The sequence below is a fragment of the Camelina sativa genome, chromosome 5 (genome assembly GCF_000633955.1).
Source record: "Camelina sativa cultivar DH55 chromosome 5, Cs, whole genome shotgun sequence".
Classification (NCBI taxonomy): Eukaryota; Viridiplantae; Streptophyta; class Magnoliopsida; order Brassicales; family Brassicaceae; genus Camelina; species Camelina sativa.
This window is the reverse complement of record NC_025689.1, coordinates 7785614-7798970: the sequence shown is the minus strand read 5'-3', so window position 1 is coordinate 7798970 and position 13357 is coordinate 7785614. Positions and strand designations below refer to the sequence as shown.

Below are 13357 nucleotides of genomic sequence, written 5' to 3'. Positions count from 1 at the left end.
TTAATTAATCTGTTTGTATATTTATAATCTCATTCACAATTATTATTGATATTAGTACCCGCACTATATAAAAGATTATAACTCACCTAGACACCTACTTGGTTAGTATTTTTTTGTTAACTAGCTAGCTGGTTAACAACAAACATTTTTGGGTGTTGATTAAATTAAATACAAGAGTTTCCGAAGTAGCTTATAGCTGCTAGAATATTATTGGTCAAATTAAAATAATCCTTTCTTAACGGCTTGAGATATAATAAGGTTATCATTTGTGCAAATAAATATAATATGTGCTAATCCTACACATTAAATATATAACTCCCTCTTGATCAAAACATGTAAATGTGTAATGTACTAGTCTATTATTGTACTCGTTGTGTTCTTACCAAATTCAGATCTATATATCACAGTGATACTGCCAAAACCAAATCATATGGTCTATATGTTGTTAAAAATAAATTATAACTTTTTCCATTCATTCTAATAAAAAGAATGATGAATGAAATGTTTCATATTGTATATTCTTTTTAGAAAAAAATATATAAATCTTTCTCACTCGTTACTTTTTGTCACAGTATATAACTACCGAGAACAATTGTAACATAAAATAACCACACCGGTCGTCATGTAAGATGCTTCATAGAAAATAATTTTTACCTGTTCTAAAGAGGATATGAACCCCCGCAAAAACAATTAAAATTCCATTTCTTTATAAAAAAAAATCACAAACACTATCAAAATACCCTAGTTTTGGAATGTAAAAAAAAAAAATGGTCGGCTTCATGACAGACACTTAGATCCACGTTCGTACATTACAACCTCATCACTACTATCTTTTATCCCATATTATTTCTCATTTTTGTTTTCCTTTTATTTTAGTTACATTATCAAATTTATATATCGATTCAATTTGCTTATATAAAACAGTTACAAAATCGACCTATTGATATACATATATACACATATTCATGAATTTCGACAGATTTCACTTTCGTTGGAAATTTTGGAGTTGGATCAAGTTTATAAGTGTGGACTAAAGTTGAAGCTGTCTTCAACTGCACCAACTTGTTGTTAAAAAAAAAACCGCACAATATATACCACTGCTTCAATTTGTGATCCATTCCATTCGGATGCAAATAATGATTCATACCCACACAAAAAAAACAAGATTAAAGTGTTTTAAAGAAAAAATTTAGACATATTTTTTTCTATTTGAAATTGATTCCTTTATATATAGTCTCTGTGTTTTTATTTTTCTGTTAAACATTTTGAACAAAATGGAAGTTAAATATATCTTTGTTCAACGTTAAATTATACGTGTAGACTGTAGTTCTCACTTCCCTGCCCTAATCGTTTCTTTAGATATATTATCAAATGAGATAGAGAAAAGAAAAATTAAAAAAAAAACAAGCACGACCCATATGATATGAAGCAGGCCTCGTCTCTAATGGCACACATATTCATTTTTATATGAAACGACATGGACTTATGCATTGTTTATATCACAATAATCAGACCAGACGGTGCAAAAGGGAAAAATAAGTCATGCCTCCCTCGTTCTACGGTGACGCATGTTGATGAACGGATTCAATAATGATAATAGTAATAATATCTATTATCCAATACCAATACTAGTGTATATAAAAACAAATTAAGTTTTTTTTTTCAAAGAAAGATAAACATATAATTTGATTGGTAACCACGAAACATGTGTTTTAGATTAGAAACGTATGTTTAAATACAATCAATATACTGTATTAAACAAGCACTTGAAACATATATGTACATATGGCACCGGCCGGATTGGCAGAAAACGTCATGAGTAGGTCTTTGGATTAGGGATTTCAAATCGCAAACCAGTATCTATATATATAAAGTTCCCTTTTCTCATTCTTGGTGCTGCCACGTCAGCTACTTCTTCTGCTTAGTGAGGCCAAATTTTATAAACTATCCACTAACCATTTTCTATTGTTTTTGGGCCAAATTTCTTTTGAAGCCCCTAATTATTTGAGACTCCTAAAGCCACTCTATGACACGTCAGTTTGATTTTAGGTTGCTTTCTATGACTATATATATATATATATGTAGGATTTCGAGAGAGGTTCGACCTCACCTCCTTCTTCACATTTTAAAACGAAACGTCCCTTCTTCTACTTCCAATTCTTCTACTTCCAATCGCTTCACATCCTATCTGAGGGTTTCACCCTTTCTTATTTCATTGTTTTCTCGGGGTATGTGCAAGTTCCAGAGATGAAACTGGTCTCATGGACGTTAATTAGGATTAGGGCTTAAACGTTTCAAATCCTGGTGATAATGACATATTGTTCGGGGTGATAATGACATATTGTTTCAGTGTAACCAAACAACCATACTGTCTATTCGTTTCGTGATTAGTATATTAACCAGATTTTGCCAGTAGATATGTTACAGTTACCATCTCATTACTAAATATAAAAATTCCACTTCTCGCACTGTCAATTTTGTTTTATCATTTACTTTCGAACTTAACTGATCCAGATGTGTAACCAAACCAAAGCCTTGAGGGGAACCACGTCCACGGCCAATCTCACCATTTGAGGAATCGATGGTTTGAATCCAAACTAGAAATACCAAAACAACACAAAGGCTTATCACTTGGCAAGAAAACTCCACTAAGAACCAAGATATGTCTGTCTTCCCTTTCAGGATTTTGAAAAACCTCAATCACAATAAAATATGTGATTGATATAGATTTTATATTATTAATCAATAATCTCATATATAATCTCTATATATGGTTATGAATACTATATTTACTAATAATAAACTAGAACTCACAATCTTCTACTACTTTTACTACCATTTAGAATCAAGACTCTAATAATCTCTAAAGCTATCATCTACTAGGTGAAGGAGTCCTTGAAGAGTAAATTATCACAAGAAAATGCAGAAAGGTCAGTATGCAGAAACCAAGGGGGACGATGCATAGCCATTGCGATGAAGCTTCTGCCATCTCCATGCCGTCTCCAAACTCTCATGAAGATTTGTATGCTTGGCTGTCCAATTCAGCTCTTCTCTGATCTTGCTTGGATCACTGTAAACCTCTGCGTAATCTCCTGCCCGTCTTTCTAAGTAATCGACTTTTATATCAACCCCTGTCGCCTTTTTACACGCTTCCACAAACTCCTTCACTGAGCTACCTGCTTGCACAACAATAATATCACATTGTCTACAAATTTATTCACTTCACTTCCCAAACTTTTTTGCCTACAATCTGACTTTTTTATACCTTTCCCAGTACCAACATTAAAGATCCCAACTTTGCGGGGTTTGGCCTTTTCAAGAGCTTTTACATGGGCATCAACCAAGTCCGTGACATCGATGTAATCACGTACGCAAGTCCCATCCACAGTCTTGTAGTCTGTTCCTTTAATCTGCAGATAAAAACCAAATAAACATCAACACAGATCTTTTGTAATGATGAAACATAACCAAGAGTGAGATAATCACCTGCAGCCCGGGAATGATGCCTCGTGCAGCATCAAAGCAAGCACCAGAGATACGTCCATGCTCTCTGAGTTCAGGTCTTGGAGCTTCACCCAGTCTTCCTTCAGGATCAGACCCAATCACATTGAAATATCTGAAAAACAACTCAAACTTCAGGGGAAGAGAAAACAACACACAGAGCCCTAACACACACACATAACAAAAAGAATCAACTAACAAACCTCAGGATCATAACGGCCATATTGGAATTTTTGGAAAAATCCAAGATGATATCTTCTGCCATCTTCTTAGCCTTTCCATAAGGATTGATTGGGACCTGAGGAGTTTCCTCTGTTATTGGCATCTTCTCAGGCTCTCCATACGTAGCACATGTGCTTGAATATATCAAAGTCTTCACACCGTGAGCAGCCATCGTCTCTAAAACTACCAACGTGTTCGATGTGATATTGTGATAATACCTGCAAATGACATTAACATCAAGCTACTATATACATATATGATTCACAACAAATTTGACAGTGAAGGTCAAATCTTTCTTGAGAAGGATCAAGCTCACTTGAGAGGAAACTCTGTGCTTTCTCCAACATAAGCAACAGCGGCGAAATGCATCACAGCGTCAAATGCATTTTCAGAAAATATTTTGTTAACCTGAAAACATTTCTTATTTAGACAACACACAAAAAAAAGTTTGCCAGTTGTTTTATTGGTCTTATAAGTAGAACTATTGTATAATGAAGGATCATACCGCATTTGCATCTCCAAGATCAGCATAAATGAATTGAAGCCTTCCAGGTTCTGGAAACAGTTGTTGCAAAATCTTGACAGCAGCGAGGTTTCCTCGAGAGAGATTGTCCTGCCAAAAACATAAAAAAATTTACTCTTTTACTTGGATACAACAACGAGAAGCATGCATGAAGTTATGTAATGTTAGGCAATGAAGATGTATACCACAATGGTGACTCGGTAAGAATCCTTTAAAAGGCGTAAAGCTGCATGTGACCCGATATATCCTGCACCACCAGTGACTAGAACATGGGTAACTCCTGGTTCATGTTGAGAGAACTGAAAGATAAAGAAAACATCATAACAACCACTCAAAACATTATTACTTCAAAATTGAGAAGGTGTATCAATAACATTGTAGGAAGTAATACCACGCTTGGGGTGTTGAAGGTTGGGGATTGCTTGAGCAAGAGAATGCACATTGCTGTAAGTGTCATGGCCATCAGAATCTTCCCCATGTAATTGTTGTTCTTTTTTGGGTCTGCAAAATCCAATCCTACACTCCAAACATCACCAACACGTGTGAACTTTGAATCCAAATTAGAAGCACAAAAAAAAAAAAAAAAGCTTTTGACATTGAACTGGAGCTAGCAAACTCCAAAGAATCTGGAACCTCTGTACCAACTTACCAACCACTGATGTCAACTACTTATAGGTCATGTTCGTTTCTTCACTCAGATGAATCATCTAAGTGAAGATGAAAAATGATGTTTGTTTATGCCAAATTAACAGAGCATTTGAATGAATTAGTTAGATGGTTTTCATTAAACTCATCCAAAAAATTTAAAAATTTTGGCTGGGTCTAATCGGATCATTCGACTGCACATGATTCAGCTAAAAAAACAAATTGTCTAATATACCCTTGCTTACTTTAGATAATTACATACCCTTCTACTTTAGATAATCACCTCTCTCTCATTCCTCGACACTGGTTCACTCCTCTCTCATAGCCGGTGAATCGCCGCCGGTGAATCGCCGGAGTTCAGGTTCGTTCTCTCTCTCTTGCGCTCTCTCTCTCTCTCTCTCTCTCTCTCTCTCTCTCTCTCTCTCCGTATCTATTTGTGTTTTGTCTCATGGGTTTTTTTCACTCCAGTCTAGCCGCTCCTCTTTGATCTTCTTCATCGGAGATCTCTCGCCGGAGTTCAGGTTTAGCTCCTCTCTCTCGCGATCTCTCCTTATCTATTTGTCTCTCATGCGCGCTCTCTCTCTCTCTGTGTATCTATTTGTGTCCTTGTCTCATGGGTTTTTCTCACTCCAGTCTAGCCGCTCCTCTTTAATCTTCTTCTTCACGGATCTCTCGCCGGAGTTCAGGTTTAGCTCCTCTCTCGTGATCTCTACTTATCTCTCGTTACTTGTGATTCGATTTTTACTTTAATCATTGAAATCTCGAAGTGGGTTTCAGGTGTTACGGATTGAAATAGCTGCAGCTACCGTATGAGAGGTAAGATATATCTCTGATTCATGATTTTTATGTGTATCAATGGAGATGTGTGTGATGGCTTGGTTTGATTTCTCTCTACAGCTTCACTGGTTAAGCTGATTTCTTTCTCAGATTTTTTCTTATTTGACATAACATGTTTTAAATTTCATTAAAAAAATTGTATTTCATGAAAATGAAAATTTATATTATTTATATTGAGAATTTTAGAGTTTTTGTTTGGTTTTGAATGAAAATATATGAATATATATTTTAGATCAATATTTAAAATTAATATGGTTAAAATTAAGATTAAAAAATTGTTAGATCAAAACATGGGTATTTTAGTCATTATTCTAATCAAATCCATTTAGATGAGAATGTAAATAAAGCAAACAAACACATCTCCATTAAGATGAATCATTCAAATGAACTTTTTTTATTTTTGTTTGTTGAGTCATTTGACATTCAAATGACTCATTTGGATGAAGCTTTTGAATGGATCATTTGAATGAATCACACAAATGGTGAAACAAACAGGACCATAGACAAGAAGGCCAAAAAAGATGTGAAAAATCAGAGTTCTATTGTAGATGTGTACCTTCAAAAGACATAGATCTGTTTTGCCTCCCGATTCTTGCTCTGCCAAGATTCAGCATTTTGATTCTTAAAGTTTTCAGCCTAGTTCAGTTTCAGCTGCAAGAGATTAAACAACTCCAATGCTTAAAAACTCACATCTACAAAAACCTCAGTACTCTGCTAAATTATTTGTCTTTTAAAAACTTTGGGAATACAAAGTAACTCCAAAATGTGTTGGTAGGCCTTTCAGAAAAATGAAAATGCAGAATAATTAGATGTATATAAAAAACTACTACTACGTTACATATGCATATAATCACACCGACACAGAATTTCACAAAAAAAGGCCAACATTGTAGCCTGAAGATCAGTAAACACAGAAAAAAGCTCTAGAAAGCAAAAAAAAGTTGTAGAGACTGGACTTGACCAAGAAGCAGAAACGGAAGAACAAGAAAGCTTAAATGGTTAATTACAACGAAAACGACATTAATATCAAAATCAGAGCGAGAGAGAGACGAACCTGACAGAGGAATGATAAAGACTCAAAATTTACTCGTGGGTTGATCTTCAATAGTAAGAACTAAGAAAGATTCGATCTCAAATTCTAAGCAGAGACGGAGAGGAAAAACGTATAAATAAGGAAAGCAAATAGAGCGGTCTTGACGGTGAAAGACTGAGAGAGAGAGAAGAGCTATAAAGTTTGTAAGTAAATGATAAATTTATTAATGAGGTGTTGTTTTGTTTATATAAAAAGAAGCAGCGAATGAGATTGCAACAGACGTTATAAGGGACGCGGTGATTTGGAACGAGGAAGCCCCAGCAGCTGACGAACTCTCCGCTGACATGTCGGTAAAAAAGTCTCTACGTGTCTTTCACTTCATGGCCAAAACTTTACGACCTCTTGACCACAAAGAAAAACCATTATTGTGTACCACATATTTATCGAAATTGTTACTATAATGATATGAAAAAAACATATTGGTAGTTGATACTTGATAGAGTGTATCTTTGCATGTGAAGTACTTTTATTCAATTAAATGATTTGTCGTATAAATTGAAATTTTACTTTGATTGACCTTTTAATGTGGAAAATAAATTGACTAGAGTAAACCACGTTGACTTCATTGCATTTAGACAAGTTTGCAGGTAGAGCACATCTTGAACAAGCAAAGCAAAGCAACCGACAGTACCCATGCACATTGACTTCATTAGATCTCGAGACCATATATTCCTCCCTCTATATATTTCTAATTTCTTTATCATATACATCTACATGACTACATTCAATTCATTGATTAAACTACATTTCATATTTAAAAATTGAATTGTACTAGCAAGTTGAAAAAAAAAACCACATAAGTCGAAAGAAAAGTGAACAACCATATTTGTGTTCTATTCAAAATGTGATATAAAACGTAAAATAAAAATAAAATGTGATAACAATAAATTCTTTATGAAACTGCAAATTTAAACTTAAAAATAAAAACTATCAAGTCTGTTATGGAGCAGGCCTAACGGGCCTGTGGGGCCTTTTAAAACATCTATGACTTTTTTTTGTTCGAAACTAAAAATGGATGGAAATTTGAAATTGAAAAATTCACGTACCAATCTGTAAAAACAATAAAAGTATTGCAACAAAACGAAAAAATCTAAAACATCCTATAGATGGTTTTGGGTGTCTCTCTGGTTCGCCAGAAAAATTATGACCGCAGACTGAAAAATAAAATAAAAAAATGGCGGCATCATCATCTCATCTCTTCTTCGCACTCCCTTCGTCGCGTCTCCATACACCTTCTCCAGCTGCACCAAACCGGAACCGAGTCCGTGTCCTTGCAAAATCATGCCCGGAGAATCAAAGCTTCGATTCAAACGATTCAGATTCTTCCTCGGAGACTTCCGACAAAACGCAGGTTAATAACTTAACTTGGCCTTTCTTCGTGCAATACTAATTTGTATCAGCTGCATAAATGTTTCAATTGATTGTTTCGACTCTGCTATTGTTTTGATTTGCTCACGTTCTCTAGTTGCTATTGTGTTAAGAAAGTAAAAAAAATTAAAGTCTTAGTCTTTTGTTCTGCTACAAGCCTACAAATTGATACATCAATACTAGTGTGTCTTTGTTACTGTTTACTGTAAATTTGGAGCTGAGGTAGTTTTAGTTGTGTATGGAAGCTTGACTTGGCTTGTGATCCTGGCTGCAGCAGGGGGATCAGAAATCGGTGTCACGGAGACAGTGGATGACGGCATGTGTGTGCGGATCCGCAGCTTTAATTAGCAATGCTTATACCTTTGTCTCTGTGGAAAGTGCAGCTGCTTTAGACAAGAAACCAGGAGGTTCATGCCGTAACTGTCAGGGCAGTGGTGCTGTTCTTTGTGAGTCTCACTCTTCTTTCTTTTGTTTTCGTGTTGTATTGATATAAGACCACAATATCAAAGTGAAACTAAACATATTGAGCACCTTGCTATGTTAAAGGTCACAATGATTCTGTATTTGAGCTTTAGTACTGATGCCATGCTCATATGGTTATAATTGTATTTTCTTATGATATAGGTGATATGTGTGGTGGTACAGGAAAATGGAAAGCTCTCAACCGAAAACGTGCCAAAGATGTATATGAGTTTACGGAATGTCCAAATTGTTACGGTTTGTGTCTCTTTCCTACTATTTCTTTAGTTTGGTGATGCTTGGGATAATGGATTTCCCTGATTAATTTGGTGGCTCCTATTGCAAAACAGGTCGAGGAAAGCTTGTTTGCCCGGTCTGTTTAGGTACAGGTTTACCAAACAACAAAGGTCTTCTTAGAAGGCCTGGTGCTCGCGAGCTACTCCAAAAGATGTACAACGGTCGGCTCCTTCCTGATTCATGAGCAGGTAGGTATAGGTCCATTTAATTATTACTTTCACATGGAGATTATTGTTTTGGCTACGAATGAAAAGATTGGTCAGGACATACTAGCATAAACCACTATAGTTTTTCCTGTTTCTGATCCTTCCATCTCTTGGACTTCTCACAGATTGTGTTACTGCAAATCTTGCTTTTAAGCACAGAGTCAATAGACATGATTACAGCAGCGGAAAAAAACTTACACATTGAGGAAGCATGGAAAGTATAGAAGAATTTGAACAATTCAACATGTTTTTGTAATGTGATAAGTTTGAAGGTGATGATCTCTTCTCTCTTATCTCTTCTCAATTCCCCAATACAAACTATGAACCCTAAATGATAAGATTGGAGTTACAGTTCTCCTCTCTTATCACCTTGAACAGAGCACGCAAGCTCTCTAACAAACTCTCAACTTCAATGATCACGCAGGATGATCTATATTTTTCCTCTCTAGCTCTATTTATACTCTATCCTCTCTTTACTCTTAACATGTGCCTCTCACATGTGCTCTCTTATCATAATGTTGCTAGGTTTATGTTGTAAATGCGATAAACCTTAATATTTCCTTCTTCCGCAGACCTAGTCACCAACATGAACCATAAACGAGTCCCTGAGCTGAATCCTTAGGTGTGAGCCGAAGAAAACTGTGAGTGTAATTAAGTGTATGAGCATGATAAGGTCTCATGGCCTTACTACTTCTTCCGTCCTTTTTTAGCCTCATGGCCCTCACCAATATATCACGCACACTTAATAATGGATTTAGGCATTTGTCTATGGACCTCTAAATCTACACACATCTCAATCACAAAACAATGCCTTTGACACACTTCAAAATTTGTAGAACCATATCTATTTCTTACACATACACATCATTCCATATCCAAAGTCAAGTTGGACTTAACAGGAAACAAACCAATGTTTTTTTAAAAAAAAAAAGAACACAAACCAATTTCGCTAGGGTTTGGTAAGCAATTAAGCATACAAACGTACAAAACAATAAATATGATAGTGAAATGTGAATGTTAAGAAGAATATGTAAATACATGTAAAAATACAACTGGTTTCGATATAATTAGACTAATTCAATGAGCTCTAACCAAGCTGCATGAGAGACACATGTTCATGTGCATGCCTCTATATTTATTATTAGTCAATTTTTCATGTTTCTCCTTCTGTTTTCAACCAATTTTCATGTCAAGCGTATTTTTATTTTTATTGGGAAAGTATGCATGCAACAGCCAACATGCGATACACATGCATTTGTAATTGTTAAATCAGTCCACATATTTTCGAATTCGGTACATTCGATGTTTTACAAATATTGGCACCAACTAATAGCATTTGTAGGTAAAATATATTTACATTTTGAAAAAAAAAAAAAAAATCGTAAACTTGTTTGAAAAAAAAAAAACAATTAATGGAAAAATAGGCCTATATATATACTCACACTAAACATCTGCTATTACAACACACAAAGTCACAAATGGCTTCTTCAGTCACCGCTATAGCCCTAACCCTAATCATGATCTTCAACCTCACGCCAAAAGCAACCGTTGCTCGTCGTCTCAGCGATCAGAAGCCGAGTGATGAAATGGTAGCCACCACCACCGACGAAGCGAACAACCTGCCGTTTCCACCCGGGTTGCCATTCAGCGGCGTTCCTCCGTTACCGTCACTTTTTCCGCCGTTTGTTCCTTCTCCGTTCCCTGGAAACATCCCACGTTTACCGTTTCCGTTTCCGATGCCGTCATCACCTCCGGCGCCATCTATACCTGGCTTCCCTGGCTTTAGTTTCCCTCCCCTGCCGTTCCTCACGCCTCCACCTTCGTGAACGTATAGGTTAATTAACGCCGTTGTTATAATAAATAACAATCTCGTTTGGAATAAACTCATGGTAATATCGAAAAGGATCATGTGTACTCGATGATAGTAGTATAAAATATGAGTATTTTTATGAAAAAATTAGTTAAGATATAGAGTATGTGTCGTGTCTGTATCCCAATGTTGATCTAATTAATGAATAAAGACTTCGGTTTGATCAGTTTTAGCCCTGAATTAAGATCTTGGTTTAAATCGGAGATTTGGTTTGTCCGGTTATCTTTTACAATTGAACCAGAAAAAAACGAATTGGTACGGCCGGTCGCTACTTAGACGTTGTTACGTTGAACAACAAAAGTTACAATATTGCAGTCAGAGCCTTAGATGAGAGAGAGAATATAATGCAAGGATTCGATGAAGAAAAGTCTAAGGCAAGGAAAAATTTGAGAGAAAGAAACATTTCAATGTTGTTGTGATCATAATCGATAACCTTCCCAGGTGGAAGAAACGATAGTTAAAATACAACTCAATCCTAAAACAAGAAATTAGGTCCATAAAAGGCTGTATCATTAGGTAACAAGGCTGTATCTTAAAACAATAAATTAGGTCCATAAAAGGTAAAGGCCCACTTGAGCCCATTATTCAATATCTTAATCATAATAAGTTCATAAACACTCTCTCTTCTTCCTGACGAATATTCTTCAAGTTCGGTTCAAATCGAACTCAAAAGGTCTTCCTTCGATGGATGCCATGGCATCTGCCATCGCACCTTCATTCGTTTCCAACGAATCCTTCTCATTCTTATGGTTCCAATACTCCTCTAGGCGATGGTTCGGGTCAAGAGCCTCAGTGGCCTGGAGAGATGAAGATGATAAACTTGTGTTAGAGAGAGACCAGGTACCAAACAAAAGACCCTAAGTCGATTCGATTAGTTAAAAATTTACCTGAATTACAAACTTAGAGCGGAAACCGAACATTAGTAGCCCGTCGATGTTTTCCAATGTTTGAACATTTTGTCCTTGGCTGCTGCGTTCAGTTCTCTCTTTGTTAACCCTCCTCAACACCATTTCCCAGCATTTCTGAGCTGAGAGATTACAGAAGGTATCTTCTTGAGATCCTTCCAAAGTAACCTGAAACGTTATTAACCAACAACAATATAACGTAATGTAAAGCAAATTCCAATCCTAACACAAACCAATAAGAATTGAAGGGCTTTTACCCTGAATAGTGGACCATGAGATCCTGCATCTTCAATCTCAGACATGTAATAGCTTGTTCTCATTGGATCTTGCACGTTATAGAACTTAACCCGACTCTTAAACCCTGTACAAAATAAAGCACCACAAACTTAAGCTCATTCGACTCATGCATGTGCATTAATGAAATTATTATCTTAGGTTATTTATAAATGGTTTAGGGAGATGTGCATGCACCTTTTGGGAATATAGCATGCTTGTTACACCAAAGATCTCCGATAACCAAGGAACCGAGATTTATAGGCTTGACAGAGGGAGCAAGGTTCATCATGGATGCATCATCACTGGTCTCTGACGGAGCATTCAACTCCTCATCATCCAATTGCAAGTCAAGATTCAGATCAAAATCACGAATTCTATGTGGTTCTTCCTCAACGGTAACCGGACTAGATTCTTTCTTCTGAGAGCGCTCTGAAGAAGAAGCATCGAACTGAAACTCAAGATTGAGATCAAAATCACGTCTGATCCCTGGTTCTTCCTCAACGATAACCGGACCAGATTCTTCGATGGATTTAGAAGTCCATGTTATATCATCATCTGATTCATAACCTTCTTCCAATGCTCTGGCCAATGAGCTTAACTTATCTTCGGTGTAACGATAAAGGATGAAACGATCACTTTTTTCACATGAACAAAGATCGTTCGCGTGTTTCGTGCAAGTGTATTCTCCTATAGAGCAGTTGGTGCAGCCGGAAGCCGTGAGATGCAAGTCACTTAAGCAAAAGACGCATTCCTTTTCACAGTCCAAATCAAACTCCTTGTCCATTTCTAGCAAGCTGAAACCATTTCCAAGAGCCTCAATTCTTCCTTCTTCTAGACGCAACCGAGCCTCATCAATTGCCTTAGTAAGTTCACCATTCTTCTCACAGAACCTCTTCCATCTTAAATACATTGTGCTTTCTTTCATAAGAGGTGTGATTTCACAAAGGAAATTAAAAGCTTCATAACCTGCTCCGAGGAGAAGCTTGTCATGGGATAGAGAAGTTTTCCTGGTCTCTTGGCTATAAAGTTCGATAGCATTCTGTCCGTAAGGCAACCAGTCAAGCGTAGCCAAATTTACCGCTTCAGCACAGTTGAACCCGCTGTTGAATCCGGAGTGATATGCCCTAGGGAATGTTACAATAAACTCCCCTTCTT

General features: G+C 36.4%; 4 protein-coding genes and 1 long non-coding RNA gene across 10 annotated transcripts in view; 3 read left to right on the top strand and 2 right to left on the bottom strand.

The window, feature by feature from the left end:
* On the bottom strand, nt 2664-6921 carry LOC104786070 (putative UDP-arabinose 4-epimerase 2). Of its 3 annotated transcripts, XM_010511394.2 has the most exons (10): nt 6783-6921; nt 6285-6379; nt 4638-4762; nt 4432-4545; nt 4229-4336; nt 4040-4131; nt 3705-3941; nt 3487-3616; nt 3266-3410; nt 2664-3176 (listed from the first exon to the last, which is right to left on the bottom strand). In XM_010511394.2, the coding sequence occupies exons 2-10, from the start codon at nt 6340-6342 to the stop codon at nt 2932-2934; spliced, it is 1254 nt and encodes a 417-aa protein (XP_010509696.1). In that variant the 5' UTR covers nt 6343-6379; nt 6783-6921; the 3' UTR covers nt 2664-2931. The 3 variants fall into 3 exon arrangements, with proteins under 3 accessions (XP_010509696.1, XP_010509697.1, XP_010509698.1); XM_010511395.1 differs by lacking the exon at nt 6783-6921 and having other exon boundaries at nt 4638-4767; XM_010511396.2 differs by lacking the exons at nt 6285-6379; nt 6783-6921 and adding an exon at nt 5154-5231.
* Nucleotides 5162-5779, top strand: LOC104786071. 3 transcript variants are annotated; one of them, XR_767448.2, is made up of 3 exons: nt 5162-5252; nt 5360-5412; nt 5525-5779. It is a non-coding gene; the product is annotated as an uncharacterized LOC104786071 (long non-coding RNA). The 3 variants fall into 3 exon arrangements; XR_002037942.1 differs by having other exon boundaries at nt 5360-5577; nt 5669-5779; XR_767447.2 differs by having other exon boundaries at nt 5360-5779.
* LOC104786068 (protein EMBRYO SAC DEVELOPMENT ARREST 3, chloroplastic) lies at nt 7946-9614 on the top strand. Of its 2 annotated transcripts, none has more exons than XM_010511393.1 (5): nt 7946-8172; nt 8467-8635; nt 8814-8906; nt 8999-9133; nt 9277-9614. In XM_010511393.1, the coding sequence occupies exons 1-4, from the start codon at nt 7996-7998 to the stop codon at nt 9127-9129; spliced, it is 570 nt and encodes a 189-aa protein (XP_010509695.1). In that variant the 5' UTR covers nt 7946-7995; the 3' UTR covers nt 9130-9133; nt 9277-9614. The 2 variants fall into 2 exon arrangements, with proteins under 2 accessions (XP_010509695.1, XP_010509694.1); XM_010511392.1 differs by having other exon boundaries at nt 8464-8635.
* LOC104786067 (P30 adhesin-like) lies at nt 10601-11187 on the top strand. Its single transcript, XM_010511391.2, has one exon. It carries the CDS (start codon nt 10630-10632, stop codon nt 10975-10977), a length of 348 nt encoding a protein of 115 aa, XP_010509693.1. The 5' UTR covers nt 10601-10629; the 3' UTR covers nt 10978-11187.
* LOC104786066 (lysine-specific demethylase JMJ15-like) overlaps nt 11449-13357 on the bottom strand; it is a 5214-nt gene continuing 3305 nt past the window's right edge. Inside the window, exons 7-10 of the mRNA XM_010511390.2 lie at nt 12398-13357; nt 12184-12287; nt 11909-12094; nt 11449-11818 (exon numbers count right to left, since the gene is read on the bottom strand). Coding sequence (XP_010509692.1) covers nt 11666-11818; nt 11909-12094; nt 12184-12287; nt 12398-13357 — 1403 coding nt within the window. The 3' untranslated portion in view covers nt 11449-11665. The remainder of the gene's footprint in view (nt 11819-11908; nt 12095-12183; nt 12288-12397) is intronic.

Excerpts from the sequence above, each read along its gene's own strand:
- LOC104786070 (XM_010511394.2), bottom strand. The coding sequence starts at position 6,342 with ATGCTGAATCTTGGCAGAGCAAGAATCGGGAGGCAAAACAGATCTATG. Across the intron at positions 3,942-4,039 it reads AGCACAGAGTTTCCTCTCAA|GTATTATCACAATATCACAT; the intron begins GTGAGCTTGATC and ends TGTCATTTGCAG. Across the intron at positions 3,411-3,486 it reads GCATCATTCCCGGGCTGCAG|ATTAAAGGAACAGACTACAA; the intron begins GTGATTATCTCA and ends TTTTATCTGCAG.
- LOC104786067 (XM_010511391.2), top strand. The coding sequence starts at position 10,630 with ATGGCTTCTTCAGTCACCGCTATAGCCCTAACCCTAATCATGATCTTC.
- LOC104786068 (XM_010511392.1), top strand. The coding sequence starts at position 7,996 with ATGGCGGCATCATCATCTCATCTCTTCTTCGCACTCCCTTCGTCGCGT. Across the intron at positions 8,636-8,813 it reads GGGCAGTGGTGCTGTTCTTT|GTGATATGTGTGGTGGTACA; the intron begins GTGAGTCTCACT and ends CTTATGATATAG. Across the intron at positions 8,907-8,998 it reads GGAATGTCCAAATTGTTACG|GTCGAGGAAAGCTTGTTTGC; the intron begins GTTTGTGTCTCT and ends ATTGCAAAACAG.